Source organism: Camelina sativa, chromosome 3 (genome assembly GCF_030686135.1).
Source record: "Camelina sativa cultivar CO46 ecotype springtype chromosome 3, ASM3068613v1".
NCBI classification, from domain to species: domain Eukaryota; kingdom Viridiplantae; phylum Streptophyta; class Magnoliopsida; order Brassicales; family Brassicaceae; genus Camelina; species Camelina sativa.
In genome coordinates, this window is record NC_141882.1 from 280354 (window position 1) to 302957 (window position 22604).

Consider the following 22604-nt stretch of genomic DNA (forward strand, 5'->3'; position numbering starts at 1 on the left):
AGTGAGTTTTGAATATCCGGAAAATCCCACGCAATGCATGAATTTTACATTAAAAATTTTGGAGTCAGTTTTGTTATTTTGTTTCACATGTTAAGCCATGAATTTTCAGTATGTAATTAATGTCAAAAAAATGATATTTTTATTAGCTTTTTTCTTTGAAACTAGTTTTTTTTTTTTTGTATTAGTTACCCACTAAATTCTAGCAGTCAGAGATACAAAAGTGTTAAATAGGTTGATGTGTATGTTAATTAGTGATATGTCAATTGAAACGGTTTGTTTTTCTTATGTTCACCTAACTTCTTCTTCATCCTTTTAACCAATAATTAGGCAATCAGATAGCATTGACACGTGAGTTACATATATATCCAAATATTAATTTATTTTGTGTGTGTATAACCCAAGCAGTTTCGAGAAAATTGACTTTTTACTTGTAAGACTGATCTTAAATAAATTATTTAAAATGAGAAAATCTGAAATTTAATTGTACGCGTATAGATAAAATCACAGTTTCAAAATAGTGTTAACTCACAAGTATGTATAGGTAAATTACATATCTTATGACCCAAAACGAGTTTATTATATTTCGACATTTACAATTTACATGACGTATATGCTTCGTTACATAAGGAAATGTAAGGATTACAAACAAAAGGATATTGCCAAACTTTAAGGGGGTCTTTTCCGCACTAACTATATTCCTACAAAGGGATCAAAAAAAAAAAAAAAAAAAAAAAGAGAAAATGTAACAAGCACACAAAGATAGGTCAAATCGCAAGGTCCACCTTATTGACTTGCAACTCAAGGAAATTCAACAACACATGGTAAAACATAGCTATATACGCAATCACCAGCTGAAACTGATAGATTCAAAATGAAGATTCTCAGTCAAACCAGAGGAACATATCTCCCCAACCTTTTGTCTCATCTTCTTCGGACCACACACAAGAACTCCCACACTCGAACCTTCCACATCAAGTAGAAGTTCTGCTCATACAAATTAAAACCAACAAAGAACATGTTTAGAATAACAATGCTTATAGTTTATATGAATAATATAGAGGTAGAGAAGGTGAAAGAGGGTTATGTATATATTACTCTTGAGATTAGGTCTTTCTCCGAAATGAAGATTGGTGCGTTGCACGAGCGACTCTTGTGGCGTACTTTCGATTTCTCTCAAGGAATTGTAACCCGAAGAGGTAGGAGAAGATGTTGGAGATGGAACATCGACGTTCTGGACCTGTTTATTTTCAACGTTACCGTACTTCTTCTTGTTCCACAACATAGCTGCACTAGAAGTCGCCATGATGCACACGGAGATGACCACGATGTATATGATGGTTTTTGAAGTCAATGAATAGATCTTGTTTGTGTTGTGGTCGATGGGGTAAATGTAGTATCTATTGATGATACCAATAATTATCATGAAGATCAAGAACGAAGATGAGAGAATCCCACCTAGCCAAAGCCATGAGTTTGGTCCTAGGATTGATGAGATGGATTGATCTGAAAGACTTGGTTTGAACCAGAGAGTTTTGATTTTGCCAGTTGTTGCTTCGGTTCCTGCTTCTTTCTCTCGGGTTATATAGGCTTCGATTTTGATGTTTATGTCGGAGGATAGTTCAGTCTCGAGACCGGATAATGGCAAGACAAGATCGAGCATGGAGATTTCTGAAGACTTTTTAAACGCACAAATCAGAGTTAGTTTGGGGATTTTGCATGTTTGTTTTTGGCTTGTGGCGATCAAATCACGAACAATAGAGATAAAGGGAGTTATCCCGCTTCCTCCGCACACCATAACCAAAGCTTCATGCCTAGAATGTCAAAGAGAAAACTTATGAAATCAATGTTACTTGAAATGCAAGTCAATCAAGTTTCCAATACCCTAAGAAGTGGAATATCAAGTTATTTGAGGAAGTAAATATATATAGAACTCACCTTAAGAAATCGGTGGAAGCTGGGCCGTAAGGACCCTCAACGGAAACAGCAAGTCGGTCAATCTGATCAGAAGAAGAAAGCTTCTGGTGAAGCTTAGTTGACCATTTGCCTTCGGTCTTGATCACAACACTTAGCTTCTCTGGTTCGAGTTGGCTACTCGAAGTAATCGTAAATGGATGCCATTGCAGTTTCGAAATGCTCGGTATGTTCACAAACAATATGCTCGTCGGGCTATAAGCCAACTCTGTTTAACAAAAACAATTCTTTAGAATTGGATCATCCAAAAAGGGTGAACTGTTGTTGATGATAAACTAATCCTATCATCACACTCATCGAATTGGAAAAATTTAAATGAAAGAACTCACTAGGGTTTTTGGAGAAAGTGAGCTCGATGGTGTCGGAAGGAAGAATTCGAGCAGAGAGCAAGCGGACATTCTCACGAGACTGAAGGAACCTAAGGAAACGATCGACTAAGAAGATGTAGAAACCAGGGAGAGCGATGAAGGAGAAGCTTATGCCGACATGGAGGACGAAGAAGAGCATGAAGACGATGTAGAGATAGTGAGTATAGAAGAAGACTTCGAAGAATCTCCTCCTTATGTTAGGATACGTGGTTACCCACATCATAAGTCCAGCCACCAGAGATATCTCTCCCGCTAAATTCGAGATATCTTTCGTATCCCACATGATCATCTGCGATTCGTTTATATATTCCACGTCAGATTATTTTTTACTACATATATTCAGTGTTCAAGAAAGCATTAGGCGGTATCTGAACGGTGACCTAGCACCTAACATCTAGAACGTTTTATCGGACCTAAACGGTTTTTAGCCGGTTTAGGCGTTTACAACATAAAGTATTACATATATAAAATTAAATAAAAATATATATTATAAAAATAAAATAAATTATAAATTATAAACAAAAGTAAGAAAATACATTTATTTAAGTTATATTAACAACATATAAATGTTTATAATTACATATATATAGGTATAAAACATAATAATTTAAATATATATAATTTAAAAATCAAAAATAAATACTAAAATTAAATTTATATAATTTTAAGCGGTTTAGGCGGTTATCTAAGCGTCTGCTGAGCGCTTAGCGCTTAGACGGCGCCTAGACGGATGCCTAAACTACTTTCTTAAACACTGCATATACTGCTTTAGACAAAAAAAATCGATCTATTTGAAAAAAATACTTGATGAAAAAACAAAAAATAAGGAATAATTATCCAAATAATTACCACCTTAAAATGCGTGATTCCATTAAATTATCTTTTTGTATCAACATAAATAAATTGCGTTATCTACGCATTTATGCCATGTGAAGACCCAAATTTTGACCGCAATACTGCGTATGGAAGCTGCTCCATTCAGTGTGACGTTGACAATTCTAAATTCACTTTTCTTTGAGTCGTTGGTGGGACTATTTATTTAGGCCTAGGCAAAATCTAATCCGTTCCATATATAGTAGTATGAACGTACCGCTTGAATTAAATTTTAATAAAACAAAGTGTACCTGGGAGATTTCATTCACAGAAGCCCAGTAAATGATGTAACAAAGACCATGAAGCGTGAAAAGGACCATGACCATATGTCCGAGCCAAATATGGTATTTGATGCTTGACTCCGAGGTTAATCCCACCGCCGGTAGCAACGATGATCCACGAGCCACCGGTAAGAACAAGAACGCTAAACATATGTTTCCGATCAGCCCCAACCTTAGCGCCGCTGATTCCAGCTTGGCTTGCCACCTTATAAGATATAATTCATCATAATTTTAATTATCTATTACTCCCTAACATCTACTAACCCAAGTTGTATACTTCTCTTCATTCATTTATTAAAACTTGATTTGCACCACATGATTTGGTAGGTGATAACTATTTACAGTACCAAAATTAACTATGGAATTACAAAGAACAAATCATTAATCTTCAAGTATAGAAAGAATTGCTTACAAAGATTCGCCATGTGCGGCAAGTGATTGAGGAGTGATAGTGGCGAAGCTATTGCGCAAATAAATGATAAAGCTCCAAAGAAGAAGAGCCACAAACATCGCCAAGAAGGTGATCTCAGTCACTGAGACTATCCCTAATGGTCCCTTCACTAACATTGGCTTTCTCAGTGCACTCCACACTCCTCCCTTCCTCTCCCTTTTTTCGAGTAAGAGTAACAAGTTGCAATAAAAGAAAAGTGATGGAATTTATACACATAAGTTAACTGATTAATTGTTTACCTATCGATATGGCATGACTTTCGTTTCTTAAAGTGAAGATAGACACATCCCAAACAAGCTACGGCCATCATTGGAAACATATACATGAAAAGTGTCGTCCCTGCCGTACAAACCAAGGAAAAAAAAAAAGATATTTGAAAATTCATTTCCTTTTGCCGGGAAAAATAGACGAAGAGAGCTTCGTTTATCTTTTATATATAATTAGTAGTTTTTACTGAAAAAAATGTATTAGCTAGGTGTTTTTTATGCTATGGAATAAAAATTTATTTAAAGGTCATAAAAAAAAAAAAGAGATTCAGTTAAATATTGGAAAATATTGATCATACAATTACGTACCTGAGGAACCAAAATAAGTTGATGTTCCAAACTTAATACGCATAAGAGGCAGCCACTTGGTTCGATAGGTTAGTGTTGGCATCATGATCCAAAGCAAGATAATTCCAAGGAAAATCACCATCATTAGGAACTTTGTCACTCCCTTGACCATATCCTTAAACTCTTCTCCAGCAGATGGGTTCGAACCACCATTATTGCTTTTGCTGATCTCCATCTTCTCTCTCCTCCAAGGTTATCTCTCTCAAAAGATCTTAAGAGATACGATCGCTTTAGTGAGAAGGATCGAGCTAGCTTGTTTTGAGAGAAGGGGTGGTAGGGTAAGTGTATATATAAAGAGAAAATTTTGAGTGGGAATTGGATGAAGTAAGCTAGTTGCATGCTCCATGCATGTGACTCCTCCCCATGGATCTTGTTTTTTGTTTTCTTTCATTATTTTAAATCTATTTGTTGTTTTTCTTGGCGAGATGACGTAAAAAAAACGAATATAGGATATGCGTGGTTAGAAAAGAATATCAATGTTTGAATATACGATATGCGTGGTTAGAAAAGAATATCAATGTTTGAATATACGATATGCGTGGTTAGAAAAGAATATCAATGTTTGAATATACAAGTACAAAGTACGTTAATTAAATTTATATAAAATAATGACAGTACGTAATAAATATGGTAACAACATCGCCAAACCAAACTTTTTTTAGTTGGATTCGAACTATTAGCTTTAAATTTGTATTGAGCAACGGTAACAAAATTGCATTACCGCACTACAAAGACATGCATGATCGAACTATTTTTATTTTATCACCTAAATTAATTCCTTGTGTTTAAAAAAATACTCATAAGTCATAAGATATTCAACTATATATAGTACTGATTAATACTTTTACAAAATTTTATATATGCATGATCAGTCTAGATCTTCTTGTGTGTGTACTCACAATTTAGTATATGAGAAAGTAGGATTTTAAAGTTTAGATAGAGCCTGTAGGTTCATTAAAATATTTGTTGACTTAAGGAAGTGGCCAAGGATCATGCTACCATTTGTTGCTCCTAGCTTATTTGATAATTATATATTCGGTTAGGTTATTGATCGGTTAAAACATGTCCAAATACATTCTAAACATAATATTAACTATCAAGTATTAGTTTTTTTTTTCTTTTGATAAAGAATCAAGTATTAGTTTTGTAACATCAATCTAAAGTAAATCCGTGTCTATGTCTAATATAAGATAAAATATTGAATAGCACCATTTTTTACATATCATAATTCATACAAACAACAACAAAAAAATCCTGTAAGAATTTAGTTGAAATCCCTTATTCAAAAGACCTAATAATCTTCCTATTAATGACGCAGTAATTATTAAAAGGTAAAAGATAAAAGTGGCTAGAAGTGGCGAGGGACTAAAAAAGATGTGATATATCCCAAATTGGATGGTTGTAAAGAATCTGGTCCGTGTTCGGTTTTGGTAGGTTCGTCGGCTCGCGAGCCGAGCGTACGTACGTGCGTAAAAGACACGCGGCATATGTCGACTTACGAGTGTCACAGTCTCCTCCGTCCACGAATCTCACGCGTGTCTACAAAATAAATAGTATGTCAATTTTAAAGCCAGCGAGGAAAAGATGATTCAGGCCCATTCCCAATTCACATTCTTTCTTCCTCCTCATCATTACATACATCACACTTTAAAGTTTTGACTTTCTATGTTTATACTTCTTTCTTGTTTTATTCGATCAGTTTTGTATTCCTTTCAGCATCGAATATACTTTTACAGTTTATAAGTGAATTAATATAATTAATATACACCAATACACTATAACCACAAACCACCGTCCATATATGAAAAACTAAAGGTAAATAATTGGGTCCTAAAAAAGATATAATAATAATTGGGTCCTTTCGATTTGATTGGTCTCGGCTGGTTTCGATTCGATTCCAACAAGTTTATAAGAGGTATAATAAGTCAATTAATTCCACCCATAAAATACAAACAGAAAGACATCAATTCCTCGGAGAGACACCAAACAAGGGCAAAGATGATTGAAGTGTAAAGAACTCAATACATATATCAACAAACTCCAAGCCTCACCAGAGATAGACACACCATATATCTTTCTCTGTATATAACAATTACATTAACACGCTTATGAAACAAAACAAAACAAATATAATCAGAGAGGATACTTAACTTAAACGAAGTACCCGAGAATAAGTTATTAGCTTTAACTTGTCAAAGCTTCACGGCAAACTCCGATCCAACTCGATCTGCGGTTTTCGGATTGTTATCTTCTGGTGCATTATCTGATAACCTTAACCAGCCGAATCCGTCCTTAGCTTTCCTCCTTTGAATGACAATGTAAACACTCATCAAGATACATGAACGCCACCATTGACATAAACAAGCTAAGGTTTCTTCTGTTGGGACAACGGTTAAGTATCATTTCCGTGGAAACAAACCCATCAAAACTTCCCATTGTGTTATTCATCTTCATGATCTCAATTCCGTTCAAGATGGCATCAACTGCGTGTTCAACACTCTTACTAGATGGCCCAACACTAACGCTTATCAAACCCGAAGAAGAAGAAGAAGCAGAAGACTCATCATCCACCACAAAATCTATGTAATACGGGGAAGCCAAGACGTAATTCGTAGCATCTGAGATATCCAAATCTTGATAGGCCAAATTCCCATTGATGTAGATGTTGAAGAATAGCATACCAATTGACATACTAGCTATATCGCAGAAATGCAACCGGATTAGATACTTGTAGCCACTGCTCACTGGAAGCTCCCATGTCATATTAACCCGAGAAACGTTGCCATTGATGCTCTTCACCAAACGAGCAGTGTTATAAACATTATCAGGACCAACCTCACGAGTTGCACCTCCAAGCCTATACTTGATCCTACCAGAGAAGTAAACTTTCTCAGAACCATCAGCGACTTCGAGGAATCTCTCATCAGGAACCCAAGTTCTCCACAAAGTGTCGTTAAAAGGAGTAACTTTTTCTCCACCAACATTGACTCTGTAAACAACTTCCAATGCTTGTTTAACTAAACCACTGGATTGCTCAGTTCCATCATTGGATACAGAGGTTGCTACGTCTGCTATCAAATTTTTAGGTGCAGATATAACTTCAATAGCATTAACGAATGCAAAGTTCGAATCTTTACTAGGAACAAACCTGATAACAACTATTCCAACATCGACCCAAATCAAGAATTCCCTAACCCTAGGACCAAAATGAGCTGACGAGTCGTCATCATCATCATGGCCACTAAAATTACTAAGCACGACATATCCGTTAACCGTGACGTGGAATTGGGCATCACTGAAATCGATTCTGGAGGAATTGGAGCGATGGAAGTGGAGACGTACCATGTGAGTCCCTTTCTCGGCGACGTTGAATTCGTATTTGGCTTGTCGCGTGAAAACCCTTGCGGTCTTGTAGATCTGAGGAAGGTTCGGAGCTGGGTTTTCCGATTGAAGAGTGATGGATCCTTCCGATGAGAAAAGCTTTACGTTGGAATCATCGCCGATGAAGCGGCGGTTGTCGACGGTGGAGTCAACGACTGAGCCACAATCTACGAGGTACTCGTCGGCCGGAGAGAAGGAGATAGCGACGGAGAAAGCGAAGAAAGCAGAGAAAAGGAGAAGGAACCCTCCAATGCGAATCGCCATTATCGCAAATTGGATTTGTGAGCAGACGAATCAAATAGTAAGTTTAATGTGGCCTTCATTGGCTTTTTGAGTTTGGCCGAGTTTGAGACTGTGTCAACGCGTCATTCCCCAGCTGTAATGTGTAATGTATTGTTCCCCCCCCCCCCCCCCCCTCTCTCACTGTCTCTTTCTCTCTCTCTCTCTCTCTCTTTCAAATCGTTTCTATATATTAATGGGCCAAGCCCACAAGCCATAATATATTTTTTTTGTTGAGAAACCCATTAGTTGTTATATATGACGGTAACCAAAGAGATTATTATTAAGTAAGAAGATATACATCTACATAAAATTCGAGACTTCAAAAATGTTGTCTTTTCTCTATGCCATGTGACATGTGTGAAGTGAAAACTCATATAAGAGATTTGTTAAGATGAGAAAAAAAAAAAAACTAAAAAAATAAAAATAAAAGAAGATTATTCTCTCTTACTTCACAGGGAATTCAACAATTTCATCATCTTTACAAGCGCCTACATCGATCACCATTGTCCCGTTCTTCTTCGTAGGCAGTACTCTACAACAATCTCTTCTAGGAGCCTGAAATATTTAATTTACACCAGCCACAAAATAAGGTTAATTTTGCATCTTCATATATAAAACAAAGAGTAAATTTCAAAATCAAGTAAGAAAACTAACCCTATCTCTATTCCATCTATCCGGGTCGGGTTTCTTATAAACAATGACCCGTTCGATTTCCGAAGGATCCGACATATGCCAGTCACATTCAGGATCCCACATGTCATACCACCTAACGTACTCGCTAGCTGTTCTGTGTAATGCCAAATCAGGAAGCGCGTTTGAGAGGTAATACACACGCGGACGCTGACACGCGTTCTTGCTGAAATGACGAGTGTTGAAAGCATAGCTTTTCTCCTCGGCGCGCTTGTACCAATCGATGAATGTGCGCGTGGGTATCAACATCTCTTTAGCCGACAACACGCCACGTATGATCTGAACTGTGTATCCCCAAGAAACAGAGACTGTCCATCGGTGCGCCTTGTCGTAGCAGATTGATTGCTGCGCGAGGCTCGCTGAGTCGAGTCTTGCTGAGACCATGAAACGTTGCATGGCGTTGACTCGCCCCATGTTTGGGAATACTGGATCCACTAAGTCCAGATGGTGGATCGATACTAGAGGAGCCAGTGGATGGGCTGATAACAGGCCCAAAAGCTTCCCGTATAAATCAATCTGTTATTCACAACACAAATCAAAAACATTAATGTGAAGACAAAAAATTATTTTTCTAATCAACGTAATTAACGATAGGTGAAGATCGAGAAAATAGTGGGGGGACAGAGATTCCAAAAATCGATATATAAATTTGATATTTTATCGTTAGATTAGAAAGAAGATTTCGGTTTAGATGTTCCTAGATCTATCATAGGAACAACAAAAGAGTTAACAAAATGTAAATCAAAGCAAACAAAAAAAAAACAATATTTTCTCTAAAATGGAATAATAATGTAAACGCACGGAGGAATGTCAGTAAGATAAACACGTACGTAACTACCAATGACATTAATTGACTTGAGAGTTATTACGCTTTAGTGCTCGCAATGACTTATGTGTGTGCCGCGATTATCGCCACAAATATATTGTCCATTTTACTAAAAACTACACTATAAAAATGTTTTTTATTTTATTTTATGTTATGGTGATGTGGTATTTATAAAGGTCTTAACAAAAAGTATATATGATTTTGTAGATAGTAACAGCTTTCGCAATTGATAAAAAATATGAATCTTCAATGAAAATCTGGCAGTTTTAGTTAAAAGATTTTGCCTAAAAATAATAAATGCATTTTGAAGTTATTACGTTTCCTAAACAAAACCTACCTAAGATCTTGTACCTTAAAAGAGAAGTTGTGATTTTGGATTGGAAATAAAAAAAAAAAATCAAATGTGAAAATGAATAAATCGACTACATATTTTTTACGAAAACACACAAATGGAAAAAAATAATTAAAATACTAGTATTAACTTTAATTTATTAAAATTAAGGGGAAAAAAACAAAACAAAAACAGAGGGACTAACCTGGTGAAAGCCAACTTCTTTGGTAAGAGGAACACCGAGCTCCGACATACAAGCATGAATCCGATCATCGGAGCCGTACAACTCGGAATATCTCTGAATACAGCGATCTTGCATTTTCTCCAACGCTTTAGCCAACGGGTAGCTAATCGCGAACCCTCCTCCTCCGTAAGCCATCCCGTAAGAGAATTTGAGGTTCTGGATATGACTCTCCGACGGGCTTCCGATGTAATAGAACTGTTTATGATCGTACTTTCTCAAAACCTTGACGAGATTCTCCGGGAAAAACACAGTGTCGTCGTCTCCCATCACAATCCACCTCACGTTTTTCTCAGACTCTGTTCCGTTCAAAAGCCTCACCGTCTCCGAAACGATTCGCGTGATTCTGATCGCCGACCGGAGACCGTTCGGGTATTTGTACTTGAACCTCGACGTGTCGGAGGAGATTCTGATCGGAGGCAACGTGGTCATCGAGACGTTGTCGTTTTGAGCAATGTGCTTGTCTAGCCAAACGACGCCGTTCATCTCACCGTTTGGTTTCCACCAGAGTTTCACGTAGTCTCTACGGTGTTTCCAGAGCTTCGCAGACGCGGCGATTCCGAAAACGACGTGCTTGAGATCAGTCTGTTCCGGGTTTGGAACCGATTTGGATCCGGATCCGACTGGTGAAACAGAGAATTTGATGAGAGATCCGACTGGTTGATAAGAAGAGGAGATTAAATTGAGAGGGTAGAAAACGAACTGAACAGAGAAAAGAATGGCTAGGGTTAACAAGATCAGCTTCGACGTTAGCCAATAGAATGAAAAATGTGAAAAGGTTTTAGCTTTCAAGTAAGAAGAAAGCTTTTGATCTTTCTTCTCGTCTCCCATGGCGGAAAAAACAAAACAAAAACTTTTTCCGGCGAATGAGAACAACGACGAAGAAGCCTTTACCAAAACTACGCCGTTTTATTTGGGTTTTGTTTTTATTTTGTCGTTGTGGTGGTGATGAGTCACACTGAGGGAGAGAGGTTTCAGAGAGGAGACTCTATAAAAAGATGAAACGATTTTGATATTTCGTCGTGATTGAGTCCTTATTCGTGTCAAGCATTATTTTTTATCTTTTCTTATTAAGAGAATAAGAATAAAATTTGATTAGATTATAGGAATGTAATTATTTATTTACATACAAATATAGAAATGGCATGAAAATATTTGACTCTATCGATTAGTACCGGTCAAATCTACTATATTCGAATGATTAATGCATTTTTTTGGTAATTCCTTATTTTATTTTGTTATGTTTGATTTTAATTGTGTTTCTAACTGTTAATAGTATGACTTTCCATAATAAACCGATAAGTTAGGTAAGGTACATTCAACTGTTCACGAGTAAAATTTAAATTAATAAAGAGAAAAAAAAAGATACCACATACTATAATTTAGGTAAACCCATTAACCTACTCCCTTGTTTTAGCCATACCATAACCTATTTCATATTCGTGACAGTGTGATATGTTTTTTTTTTTTTTTTAGTCGTGATGATATGTTTCTGGTAGGAATCGTGATGATATGTTAGAGAGGAAAAAAAGGTAGTTTATTCGTAATAAGAGCTGAAATTAAATTTAAAAAAACATTACATGCTTCACTATATCAGCAGTTTAATGAAACATACAGAGAAAGTAAAGTTGTTGTGTTTCATTTCAAGATTCCTCGGACTAAGAATCTTGAGGGTTGAACTTGACTGATTCACGATATATAAGCTCCTTGATATTCTCTTCTGTCAACGAAGGTTGCTCGAAATCGAAATGGAACGGTCTCCCGCATACAGGTTCCTCGTTCATGTCATGGAACGGCGCCAAGTATGGGTGGCACAGAGCTTCGTCAACTGCAACTCAACAAAAAAGACTCAAAACTATCACGAAACGAAATAATCTAAAGAGAAAGAAACATGTAAAGGCTTTCCTTCTTTACCTGTAATCCGTTTGCTTGGGTCAAAGACGAGCATTTTCTGCAGCAAATCAACTGCATTAACCGACATGTTTGGGAATCTAGCGGCAAAGTTTTGTCTTGGATACTGAGGAAGCTGTCTTACGTATCGCCTAGCGTTCTCGTTTCTTAAGAATCCTAGGCTTGAATCATCTGGTGAACCTATAAGCTGTGTATTGAAAAAGATATACCAAATATGAGTTTGTTTATGGATCTTCAAATAAGAAAAACAGAACAAACAGAGTAACAAGATGGTTCAATATTGAAGAAAGTTTCCTTTTTGTGGTCCTTACAAGTGATGATGAAGTAAAAATTTACCTCAGTGATGAGTCTAAGCTGCTGAATATAATCGCTGCCCGGAAACAACGGCTCCCTGGTCATAGTTTCACCGAGTATACACCCAACAGACCAAATATCGATAGCTGCAGTGTACTCTGAGCAATTGAGGAGCAACTCTGGAGCTCGGTACCAACGTGTAACAACATATTCTGTCATGAAGTTTGTCTCTGAATTAGTCCTTGCGAGTCCAAAATCCCCAATCTTGAGGTCACAATTTGCATTCAGGAGCAAGTTACTCGGCTTTAAGTCACGATGCAATACATTGGCTGAATGCACATACTTGAGTCCTCTCAACAACTGGTACAAGAAGAACTGCACAAACATGGAATATATGATTATGCTTCAATTCTGAAACCCTAATGTCCGAGTGTAACCCATATAGTTCTAAAGAACTAAACCATTGATGCTTCAACTAAAGTTTGAGAAGCACAGAGAGGTTTATGTGTGTACCCGTGAATGATCATCGGTCAACGGTTGGTTTGAGCGTATAATGTGATGAAGATCAGTGTCCATTAACTCAAAGACAATGTGAACATCGTTGAAGTTGTCTCGCTGCGGTGGTCGTATTATGTCTTTAATGGCAATGACCTGTGAGATGAGATGAAGTATCATCACTCCGGAACCAGATCATCATCATCTACAAGAAAAAAACGTTTGGGGAATAATATAAAAGCTTACATTGTCATGATCCATATGCTTAAGAAGCTTAATCTCTCTCAAAGTTCTCTTAGCGTCGATGATGTTACCAAATGCATTACCAATCTTCTTGATCGCTACTTCCTCACCCGTCTCCGAATTCCATGCAGCACTAAATCAAATAATATACATAGAGATCAAGAAATGATCCTTCAAACTCAAGACATATAAAAAGGCAAATTAAAGAAAAAGACTGACCAGACGATGCCAGAAGCGCCTCTGCCGATAGGACGAAGAGGAGGAACATACTTTTTAGATACTTCGAAGAGATTGCCATACACATTATACTGAACATAACGACCACCAATGATACTCACCCCTCTGTTGCTGTCATCACCGAAGTATGTCCCCGTCGACATATCTCTCTCTTTCTTCCAACAGATACTGAATTGAGGTAATTAGAGTGAGATCAAAACAGAGAGCTATACTATAAATAACGCGGGAATAAGTAGAAAAAAAGAGGAGTTGGAAGAAAAGATTATAGCGTGTTGAGGGTTGTTGTTTGTGGGGTTTAAAAAGAGGAACAAGAAAAACGTGTGAAAGTGTGAATCCTTTGATGAGCAATTGAGAGGAAGAAGAAGAAGAAGAAGAAGAAGAAGAAGACGAAGAAGACGAGTTTTCTCGTATGACCCGTGAGTGAAAATCAACTCACGCCATTGCTTTTTCTTTTGAGGAGGACGACGACGACTTGATCTTGGTCTATAAGTCAATGTGCTTTTTAACCGGATTACTCAAATCCAAAAAGAAAATATATCAAACCTAACCGAACCGGATAATTCAAACCAAAAAAACGTATTTAGCACTCCCATCGAAATTGCATTCGGATTTCATATTCAACCACAATTTTCACCATTTGATTCTTTAGCATTATATGGCGGTTCTGACCTAACAATTGATTATAGTAGGAGTTGATATATGTTTGAATCTGGATGGCTTCAAGCTGTACATAATATAGAGTTTTACAGATAAGTTTTATAATACCTTTACTTATACAAATAGTACTTTCTTCAAAGCATCTCATACAAACGACTACAATATCACAAACCCCTAATGACAATACATCCAATACCAAGATGGAACACTTAAAGTTAGACCATCTGTACACACAACAATCACAGTTTATCAGAACTTTTTTCCGGCAGCCTTTCTTGGTGATGTTGCCAATATGGTTGATGCCCCCATCGACCTCAGGTTCTCCAGTAATGTGTCTCGCCCCGATAACAGAATCTTGAAGAAACAATCCACTTCTTTCGAAACAAGATCTAGCCCATCCGATAATGCTGTGACCGAGTCCTTCAACGGTTGCAGCGAAATGGGATCTACTGACCCTTGTTGGATCGCAGGGTAAAGCTTCTGAACACCTGAATCAACTGCCTCGAGCTCTTTCAGAACCGTTAGCCCCTCTGATAAGAAAATGTTCTTGATTTCTGCGTTCATGGTGTTCTGCATTTCCATGAAGGGTTGTGCCCATGGAAGCTCGTTTGAGACAGTAAGGTACATCAGATTCTGCGATGAACCTGAGAACGCTGCAGCAAATACACCACTGATGTATAAGGTCTTAACCTTAACACCGTACAAAGCCCGCATCAAGACTTTTCCTTTGGCCGAGTTTTTCACCTTGGGGAGGTTCAAGGTTTGAACAAGACTGCTCATGATTGCACGGCAGTTTTCGATTCTCGGGTTCTTGGAACCAATATGTTTCTTCCAGCTGTCTAGTGATGATTGAGCTTTCGACAGATTCTGAGGAGAGTTTGCTTCTAAGTTGTGCAAAGCAAACTGGAGCAGGAGATGGCCTTGGTTGAGACGGGTTAGCTCAGAGCTAAAGGCATTGCAGAGATCAAGGAGCTTCACACTAATGTCAAGATAGACATCAACCCACTTATCCTCCCAATCTGATACAGGAAGCTCAAGATCGGTTATAAGGGTCTTGATACTGTTATGTGTCTCGCAAAGAGATTCCATGGCGAGTTTCATCCATGAAACAGTAAGGATTTGGCTCTTTTCCTTAGGGACAAGATTTCTAACAGAGGATGCTAAGTTCGTCTCAAAAGTGTTCAAGAGTGAGAGAAGCTTTGAGGGCAGTACCGAGTTCTTTGAAGATAGATTCTTGAACGGGTTTCCAAAAGGGAAGAAACCGCGTGGAAGGTCTTGTGGACGAGCCATTTTTGTAAAGTTTCAACTGAAAACCAAAAACAAAAAACAGAAGAAAGAAGAAGAAAGATAGCATATCAATTGTCACATACCATAAAACAAAAATATCATTACTTTGATTATATCCTGGATCCATACTACTACTACTAGATCCAAATACAAAAATATCATTACTTTGATTGTATTCTGGATCCATACTACTACTACAAGATCCAAATACAAAGATCAAATGTTCTTTAGAAACACTTTCTCTCGTCTTTTGGATTATCAAAGTATGGTCCATCTCTTCTCAACAGATCTTTAAAAAAACAAAGAAACACAAGCAACATCAATTCATGTTCTTCAGTTAAAATTTAGAACTCACACAAAAAAAGTCAACTAACAATATAATAATTGTTCCAAGATCTGAAAAGCATTCGAATCAATAGATCCAAGATTCAACCTTAAGAGTATCCGATTAACCCACTTACGGGTATATAAAGCAAAACCCAGATCTTAAAATCTAGAAGCCGATTAACCCATGTCGAAATTCACATAGAAAAGAGATAAAAGACATCAAAACCAAACACAAGATAATCACAGACACAACTATGAAGCGCAGACAAAACTATGAAGGTGAAAAGAATAGTAAATAAAAAAAACTCACCTAAAGAGATGGAATCGCTGGACAAAAAACTACACCGGTAACTCCAAAACTATGAAACTCGAATTCGCCTGATAGAAGTTTCTGAAGAGACGGAGAGAATTAAAAGAAGAAGAAGAAGAAGAAAGAATCAAAAGAGACGTGTCAGAGAGATACAAATCTTAATTAATAGTACAAGAAAAGTGCGACAAGGATCAGTGTTTGTTCTTACCGACAAATCAAAAGACTATATTTTTTTGTGGACGCGGAAATTTCCAGGATAGATAGATAGATAGATAGATAGATAGGTTTTACTGAGACGCGTTCTTCATCATCATATATGGACCAAACACAACGTTGCCTTACTTTTCTACGGATACCACCAAACAAGCAAAACTAAAACTAAAAATTAATACTAAATACGTATTAAATTAGGTTTTTATTGACGTTGATTTTGGTGGTAGATGATGGGAGATTAGGTTCCAGTTACGGGGCTGTGACGGAAACACTCAAATGACAGATCTCTATGCGTGTACGGCTACGATGTGTTTTGGTCAATTCAGGCCTACTTGTTTTTGTTGTTCTAGTACGTACGTCTACCCACCAAGAGAAAAAAGTCAAATGTAGCCAGCGGATCTAACGGCTCAGAATTTGCTGATCGTTTAGTTTTGAATTCTCAATCATTCAATTATTATATTATTTATTTTTGTTCCATTCAATTATTTTTTCAGTATAGGCTCTCTATGCCTCTATCTAGTGGGTATTCTCTTTAAATTAAAGGGAATGATTTTCTATACTGACTTTTCTTTTCAAAAAAGAGTAATTAATTACTAGCTAAGTATCCCATTGGAAAAGATAGATATACATGTTTTTTGTAAGTGACATTATCTTAAACCAAATGAAAATATCTCTCATGTCACGTAGACGTTACATAACTCTGCTGTTAAAATTTATGATTTAATGCAAAATTATACTACTAGTACTGTATATGTTATAATATGCTAAACATACAATTTTTTTATTAGCGACGATAATTTTATTAATATTTATTATTGTCAATAATCAGATGGTGCATATATATATATATATATATTGACGTTTGTGTACGCAATACATACACATATTTTACTCTTTCTCCTCCCACGAAAAGCTTTCTTGGGGTGGTTTAGTTTTCTTCAAGAAATAGCAAAGTATTACAAAACGGAATGACTTGGAGATATGTATATCAGTGATTCAGTAATGTTATATTTTCGTAACTTTTTACATATAGAAAAATAGTTGCCTCTAAGTTTACGTTTTCCTCCTACACGAGAAGAGAATCCGGTCGTCGGTCGATGACAAGTGTGTACTTATATTGTGTTTTGAAGACAAGCAAGCTATCCAACTTTGATTGTAAATTTAATATTCGACCTGCGCTTTCAGATTCTTGCAACTTGGAAAATTTCAAGATGATAATCACAACTTGGTCCGTCCATGATGGAGATAATTTAGATTATTTGTGTGGAAACACAATCAATCACGTGAGCTTAAAGAGTCCTTTTGTGGGTCCATTTTGCCCCATACCGGTTCTAAAGCGATAAGTTCAATCCATCGACCAATCCCTTGCTTATTATGCTAGGGGCCGAACATAGCTTCGAGGTCGGGTCCAAAGTCCAAACATTACATTACATATAAATAACTTATAATGACATGTGAATGTGATCGTTGAAAAAGGTTACAAAGAAGAAGAAAGTTAATTCCGTAAGGCCAAAAGAAGACTCGAAGAGCCAAAGAATGAAAATATTATGTAAGTGAGACAATAATATACCGGAAAAAAAAATTGAAATGTAATGGTCGTGTGAGATGGAAAGTCACTTAACCTGAGTGACTCTTTTTTCATCTTTGCTTTTGCTGATGTTGCCGTGAACCGCTCTCACCGTTTTCACTACCCGCAGCAACCACAGCTGTCTCTTGTCTCTCGCGGCTTCCATGATCCCTTGTCGTTCGTCGTTCCTACGGATATATCATCCCAGATTCAGACATCGTTCAAACTCGTAAAGAAATGTAAAAAATGTAAAGGCAAAAAATGACTTGTATATATATACATCTCGAAAGAGTAAATCTTCAGCTTCAAGCATGTGTATGATATGACCCATTTTAGGTCTCTTGTTTGCATCTGGATCTACGCAACGCAAAGCTACGAGCAACACTCGTTTAAGAGCCTTTGAGGATGGTGGTTCGGGTATTTTCGGATCAACTACTTCTTCTGACCTTCGGTTTCCTACCATTGATTTCAGCCAATCCACTAGATTCGTCTAAAACCACAAAAAACACATAATAAACCATTTAACAAAAGCATATATTGAATCGATCAAGCAGGGTTTAATGTTCCGGTGCAGCTATGAATTGCTAAATACCTCTCCTTGAGGCCGACTATAGTCAACCGGGTTTCTTCCTGTGATTAACTCCATGATTAATATTCCGAAGCTGTAGATATCACTCTTCTCGTTTAACATTCCGGTGCAAGCATATTCGGGTGCTACATAACTAAACAAATAAACCCCACCAAGTAAAAGTTATTTCCAAAGATTCCTACAGATTGTATGGGGAGGAGAGAGTGAATGATTTTAAGAGTTTTACCCGAAAGTTCCCATCACACGGGTAGTAACATAACTGCTCTCAGAACCCAAGAGCTTAGCAAGTCCAAAATCCGAAACCTTTGCATTCCATTGGCGATCAAGCAAGATATTGCTTGATTTTATATCCCTATGAACAACTTTTGGTTCAAGGCCCTCGTGTAGATACGCCAATCTACAGATATAACAAAGGTTTACATACAAACTATAGCTTACAAACATAGAGGATAACACAAAGAAGCTATTCCAGGATTATTACCCTTTTGCCATCCCGAGTATAATATTCATGCGGATATCCCAAGTTAGAGGGCTGACATCGCCAACATCACCGTGAATCCATTGCTCCAAGTTACCATTATCGACAAAGTCATACACGAGCATCCTGTAGCAAAGAACCCGATATTATATCACAACATTGCTTTTTGTAATACTGGAAAGCAAAACACCAACAGCGGTAGTTTACCTGTATGCACCTTCGACGCAATACCCTAAAAGCCTAACGAGATTCTTGTGCCGTACACGCCCAATTACTTCCACTTCTACTTTGAATTCCTTCTCTGCTTGACCCCTAGCAATTAAAAGACAACACCAACAACAAATCTTACAGATCGTAGAGATCAAAATCCAAAAGCATAGTCTATTATTAGTAAAGGCGTTACACATCAAAACCACATGTGACCCTGACATAATCTATACATAACATCAAACTTCAATAATAACAACTATCAGGACCACAACATTGCAGTTAACTAAGAGAAGGACTCTGATGGAGATCACTTTTAAACCCTCATACCTACCTCTGCTCTCTACATAAAAAAAAATCCAGAGGCATCTTACTTCAATGGATCTAATTAAGCACATTACAGGATAAAGTATAGAATAAGACACAAACTTCAATACAGAGGCAGACTACAAATAAAATTCCCTAATTACGCAACATTGCAAAATCCACCATTGGTAAAACCAAAAACCCCAATCTAGAAACGAGTAATACAGAATCAAACTTTATGATGAAACCCTAAAACCCTTATCTAAAAATACGTAAAGGATGGATCTTTAGAATGAGACCAATACAGAATCAAAGAATACCTAAAACCCTTATCTAGAGATGAGTAAAGGATGGATCTTTAGAATGAAACCAATACAGAATTAACGAATACTTAAACCCCAAATTGAGAAACGAGTAATTAGGGACCAATCTTTAGAAGTACCTATTGTTAAGCAAGTTCTTGACGGCGACTTTGGTTCCATCAGTTAAAACGCCACGGTAGACAATCCCATAACCACCTTCTCCGATAACATTCTCTTCACAAAGCCCATTAGTGGCTGCTTCAAGCTCTCTGAGAGTATACCACCGTCCCCATCCAAGATGCGAAACCTCCGGCCCACAATTCCCACTGCCGGAATACGACGCCGTCTCGCTAGCACTAGCCGTTCCTCTACTCTCACCACTCGACACTCGATCTGAAAACACAACTCGATGCTCGATCTTCCCTATATCGACCTGGATCTCCGCCGGAACAATCTCCTTGATCTCCTTAGAAATCGGCGGCGTGGCTACTGCGGCGGAAGCGAAATCGTGACGCGGCTTTCGATTCTTCCGTCGAGAAGTTAGGCAGAGGGAGAGAAGGAAGAGAGCAATGACAATAAGAGATCCGAGTAAGATTCCGATGACGACCCATAGCCGGAGACCAAAGATCGATGTCGGTTTCGAAAGCTCAGTATTGAGGAAAGCAGCATCGTACACCGACATCGTACTATTACTTTCACTTTTGTTATTTTATATATTCTTGCCGGTTACGTCGCATTTCTCGCCGGAGATAACTCAGAAACTTTCCGGCCAAAACATGTGCTTCACCGCATCGAGTGTTGAATCGAGGAAGAACAACCAAACTAATAAAGATTCGTATTACAGCAACAAATAGATAAATAAATAAATAAATAAAGGAAGGAATTATAAAAGAAAGAAGGGTTTGGATTGGAGACTTGGAGTGATCTGTCTTGAATGAGCTGTCTTTTTGAGTTTCCTGTCTCAGTGGGTTATGGGGTGACGGTGAGAGAAGGTTACTTTAAATGTCGATTTTACCCTTTTTGGAAAGTGTAACTTAACAACTCTTTTTTAAAAAAAGTTTCGAGGAGTTTTTGGGTAAATAACACCATGTCGATAGCCGTTGGGGACTTGGGACTTGGTCTGATTATGATAAGGGTACGGTTCACTGCAATGTAAATTTGTGGATTACATACATATTTTGGTTTTTTTTTTTTTTTTTTTTTTTTTTTTTTTTTTTTCTATTACTAAAATTGAACATGAACGGTTGATTTTAGTACTAATTGATTGTGTTTTGATTATTATGGATTTAATAAACATATTCAAGGAAACTATTATTGAGTTTACTTTATGAGAAACTAATTCCCACTTTTGTGTTATGGGAACATGAGTGCCCTATGTTTGCTTGTGGTACACACACATTATTAGGTTTAAAACGTGTCAACGATATGACCCCCAGTATAATATAAACTGCAAGAGAGAACAAATAGGGTATCTTCAGGGAGAGAAACTTGTGGTGTAGAACGAAGTTTACCAAACAGTGCGCTGCACCACACTCCCGAACATTACTCCCAACAATCGCAACCAACAGACTATGAAACAGGAAGATACAGCCGTGATTTTGTATTAGGAATAAAGCCCACTTCTTCCTCCTGTCCTTAAAACGAATGTGAAAAAGAATATATATTAGATTAAGGAAGAACGGTATATGATATAAGGATATGATTCAGAAAGACCTAGTGGTTTTAAATAATTCTCAAGAAGTTGTAAAATGAAGAAGTTTCCCAAGTTGGTAGAGCTTATAGTTTAACTTATATCGAGTAAAAAAAAAGTGACTAAAACTTTATGTTGTATGGAGAGGACTGGTTAGTCGACTTGATAGTGTTGGAAGGTGCTTACTGCTTAGTGTTACTCAGATGGCGCGACGAAGCTTGGAAGTTGGAAGTGCCCAACATTAATTGGTAAATAAAAGTCAATGATCATCGACGATGGTCAGAATCGATTTTGCCTAGGGCAAGACACACGTCAGTGACATGCATGTCTCAAGCCTACTTCATGTGCTGTTGGTCGAGTCGTTTGGAAACGCAAACTAATATGTGTTATTGGGCTTATTCAAAACTTATGACCCCAAGTAGATTTTTAGGCTTATTGCTTTTGCATTTGGGATTCATTACTTGGGAAGTTTTTCTTTTCTTTAAAGTTTGGTTACTTCTTGGGCTTAGGAATAAATATTTGCTTTGAATATTCAAATATATATTGAAAATAGAAAAATCAATAAATTCAAGTAATTGTTATCATCAACTTATTTAACTTTGTTCATGAGTTAGTTTGAATTGGGTTGACTCATTAATATTAACCCATTTTGACACTCATATATCTGCTACTGTTAATTCACCTTTTTTTCTTCAAAACACTTATTAAAATAAATTTAATATCTATAAACAGTTTTTTTTAGATAATAAAAAGTAATATAGTAATTTTAGATTTTTCGTTTAGAATTATTCCTCTTATCCCAAACATGGTATAGCGTTGCTTGGAAGAGAAGACGGGTGAACGCCACATCAATTGCTTGGGATGACTTTGCTCTGATCGAACGTACAACGTCACTCCAATTCGGTGTTGTGTTTTAACAACTATTTTACAATGGTTGTTTTTAATGTTCCATTTAAAATTTTGAAAAGTCAGTGATCCAATGATTAATTTAAGATTGACAAGAAAAAAAACGTAAAAAAAATAATTAATATGTCTAACAAATATTTTACTATGATATTTTTAATATTTTATTTTATATTTTAAAAGTCATCAATCTAACGATCAATAAATTATGAAAAAGCGACAAAAAAAGGTGGCGATGATAATTAATATGTCTATTAACTATTATACTAGGTTTTTTTT

The 22604-nt window shown here is 36.9% G+C and overlaps 6 protein-coding genes across 6 annotated transcripts; all 6 read right to left on the reverse strand.

Annotated features, from left to right (window-relative positions):
- Positions 1–558: 558 nt before the first annotated feature.
- LOC104758853 (ferric reduction oxidase 2-like) lies at positions 559–4930 on the reverse strand. Its single transcript, XM_010481814.3, has 8 exons — positions 4520–4930; positions 4184–4283; positions 3906–4100; positions 3464–3698; positions 2301–2628; positions 1936–2179; positions 1096–1811; positions 559–984 (listed from the first exon to the last, which is right to left on the reverse strand). The coding sequence occupies exons 1-8, from the start codon at positions 4731–4733 to the stop codon at positions 845–847; spliced, it is 2172 nt and encodes a 723-aa protein (XP_010480116.2). The 5' UTR covers positions 4734–4930; the 3' UTR covers positions 559–844.
- Positions 4931–6560: 1630 nt separating this feature from the next.
- On the reverse strand, positions 6561–8340 carry LOC109131530 (putative receptor-like protein kinase At5g24010). The gene is given in 2 exon segments (XM_019242572.2): positions 6561–6901; positions 6903–8340. Coding segments are annotated over 2 exon segments (1452 nt in total). The 5' UTR covers positions 8204–8340; the 3' UTR covers positions 6561–6750.
- LOC104758861 (uncharacterized) lies at positions 6561–11389 on the reverse strand. Its single transcript, XM_010481825.2, has 3 exons — positions 10274–11389; positions 8876–9427; positions 6561–8776 (listed from the first exon to the last, which is right to left on the reverse strand). The coding sequence occupies exons 1-3, from the start codon at positions 11138–11140 to the stop codon at positions 8666–8668; spliced, it is 1530 nt and encodes a 509-aa protein (XP_010480127.1). The 5' UTR covers positions 11141–11389; the 3' UTR covers positions 6561–8665.
- A 456-nt stretch (positions 11390–11845) lies between these two features.
- On the reverse strand, positions 11846–14034 carry LOC104758876 (mitogen-activated protein kinase 11). Its single transcript, XM_010481845.3, has 6 exons — positions 13472–14034; positions 13256–13385; positions 13028–13165; positions 12557–12889; positions 12224–12407; positions 11846–12137 (listed from the first exon to the last, which is right to left on the reverse strand). The coding sequence occupies exons 1-6, from the start codon at positions 13630–13632 to the stop codon at positions 11968–11970; spliced, it is 1116 nt and encodes a 371-aa protein (XP_010480147.1). The 5' UTR covers positions 13633–14034; the 3' UTR covers positions 11846–11967.
- A 155-nt stretch (positions 14035–14189) lies between these two features.
- On the reverse strand, positions 14190–16574 carry LOC104758886 (protein BPS1, chloroplastic). The gene is made up of 3 exons (XM_010481863.3): positions 16279–16574; positions 16071–16151; positions 14190–15452 (listed from the first exon to the last, which is right to left on the reverse strand). Exon 3 carries the CDS (start codon positions 15434–15436, stop codon positions 14396–14398), a length of 1041 nt encoding a protein of 346 aa, XP_010480165.1. The 5' UTR covers positions 15437–15452; positions 16071–16151; positions 16279–16574; the 3' UTR covers positions 14190–14395.
- A 1113-nt stretch (positions 16575–17687) lies between these two features.
- On the reverse strand, positions 17688–20768 carry LOC104758902 (putative serine/threonine-protein kinase At1g01540). Its single transcript, XM_010481875.3, has 7 exons — positions 19873–20768; positions 19125–19229; positions 18921–19043; positions 18666–18836; positions 18443–18572; positions 18131–18340; positions 17688–18038 (listed from the first exon to the last, which is right to left on the reverse strand). Exons 1-7 carry the CDS (start codon positions 20412–20414, stop codon positions 17922–17924), a joined length of 1398 nt encoding a protein of 465 aa, XP_010480177.1. The 5' UTR covers positions 20415–20768; the 3' UTR covers positions 17688–17921.
- Between the last annotated feature and the right edge of the window lie 1836 nt (positions 20769–22604).

Bases quoted from the DNA above. Each gene is read 5' to 3' on its own strand.
- LOC104758853 (XM_010481814.3), bottom strand. From the start codon at position 4,733: ATGGAGATCAGCAAAAGCAATAATGGTGGTTCGAACCCATCTGCTGGA. The intron at 1,812-1,935 runs GTGAGTTCTATA...TTGACATTCTAG, and splicing joins GCTTCCACCGATTTCTTAAG to GCATGAAGCTTTGGTTATGG. The intron at 985-1,095 runs GTAATATATACA...TTGTATGAGCAG, and splicing joins AGAAAGACCTAATCTCAAGA to AACTTCTACTTGATGTGGAA.
- LOC104758902 (XM_010481875.3), bottom strand. From the start codon at position 20,414: ATGTCGGTGTACGATGCTGCTTTCCTCAATACTGAGCTTTCGAAACCG. The intron at 19,230-19,872 runs GTACTTCTAAAG...TTTAATTGCTAG, and splicing joins AAGAACTTGCTTAACAATAG to GGGTCAAGCAGAGAAGGAAT. The intron at 19,044-19,124 runs GTAAACTACCGC...TCTTTGCTACAG, and splicing joins TGCGTCGAAGGTGCATACAG to GATGCTCGTGTATGACTTTG.
- LOC104758861 (XM_010481825.2), bottom strand. From the start codon at position 11,140: ATGGGAGACGAGAAGAAAGATCAAAAGCTTTCTTCTTACTTGAAAGCT. The intron at 9,428-10,273 runs GTTAGTCCCTCT...TGTGAATAACAG, and splicing joins AAGAAGTTGGCTTTCACCAG to ATTGATTTATACGGGAAGCT. The intron at 8,777-8,875 runs GTTAGTTTTCTT...TAAATATTTCAG, and splicing joins ATAGATGGAATAGAGATAGG to GCTCCTAGAAGAGATTGTTG.
- LOC104758886 (XM_010481863.3), bottom strand. From the start codon at position 15,436: ATGGCTCGTCCACAAGACCTTCCACGCGGTTTCTTCCCTTTTGGAAAC.
- LOC104758876 (XM_010481845.3), bottom strand. From the start codon at position 13,632: ATGTCGACGGGGACATACTTCGGTGATGACAGCAACAGAGGGGTGAGT. The intron at 12,890-13,027 runs GTACACACATAA...ATGTTTGTGCAG, and splicing joins TGACCGATGATCATTCACGG to TTCTTCTTGTACCAGTTGTT. The intron at 12,408-12,556 runs GTAAATTTTTAC...TTCAATACACAG, and splicing joins AGCTTAGACTCATCACTGAG to CTTATAGGTTCACCAGATGA.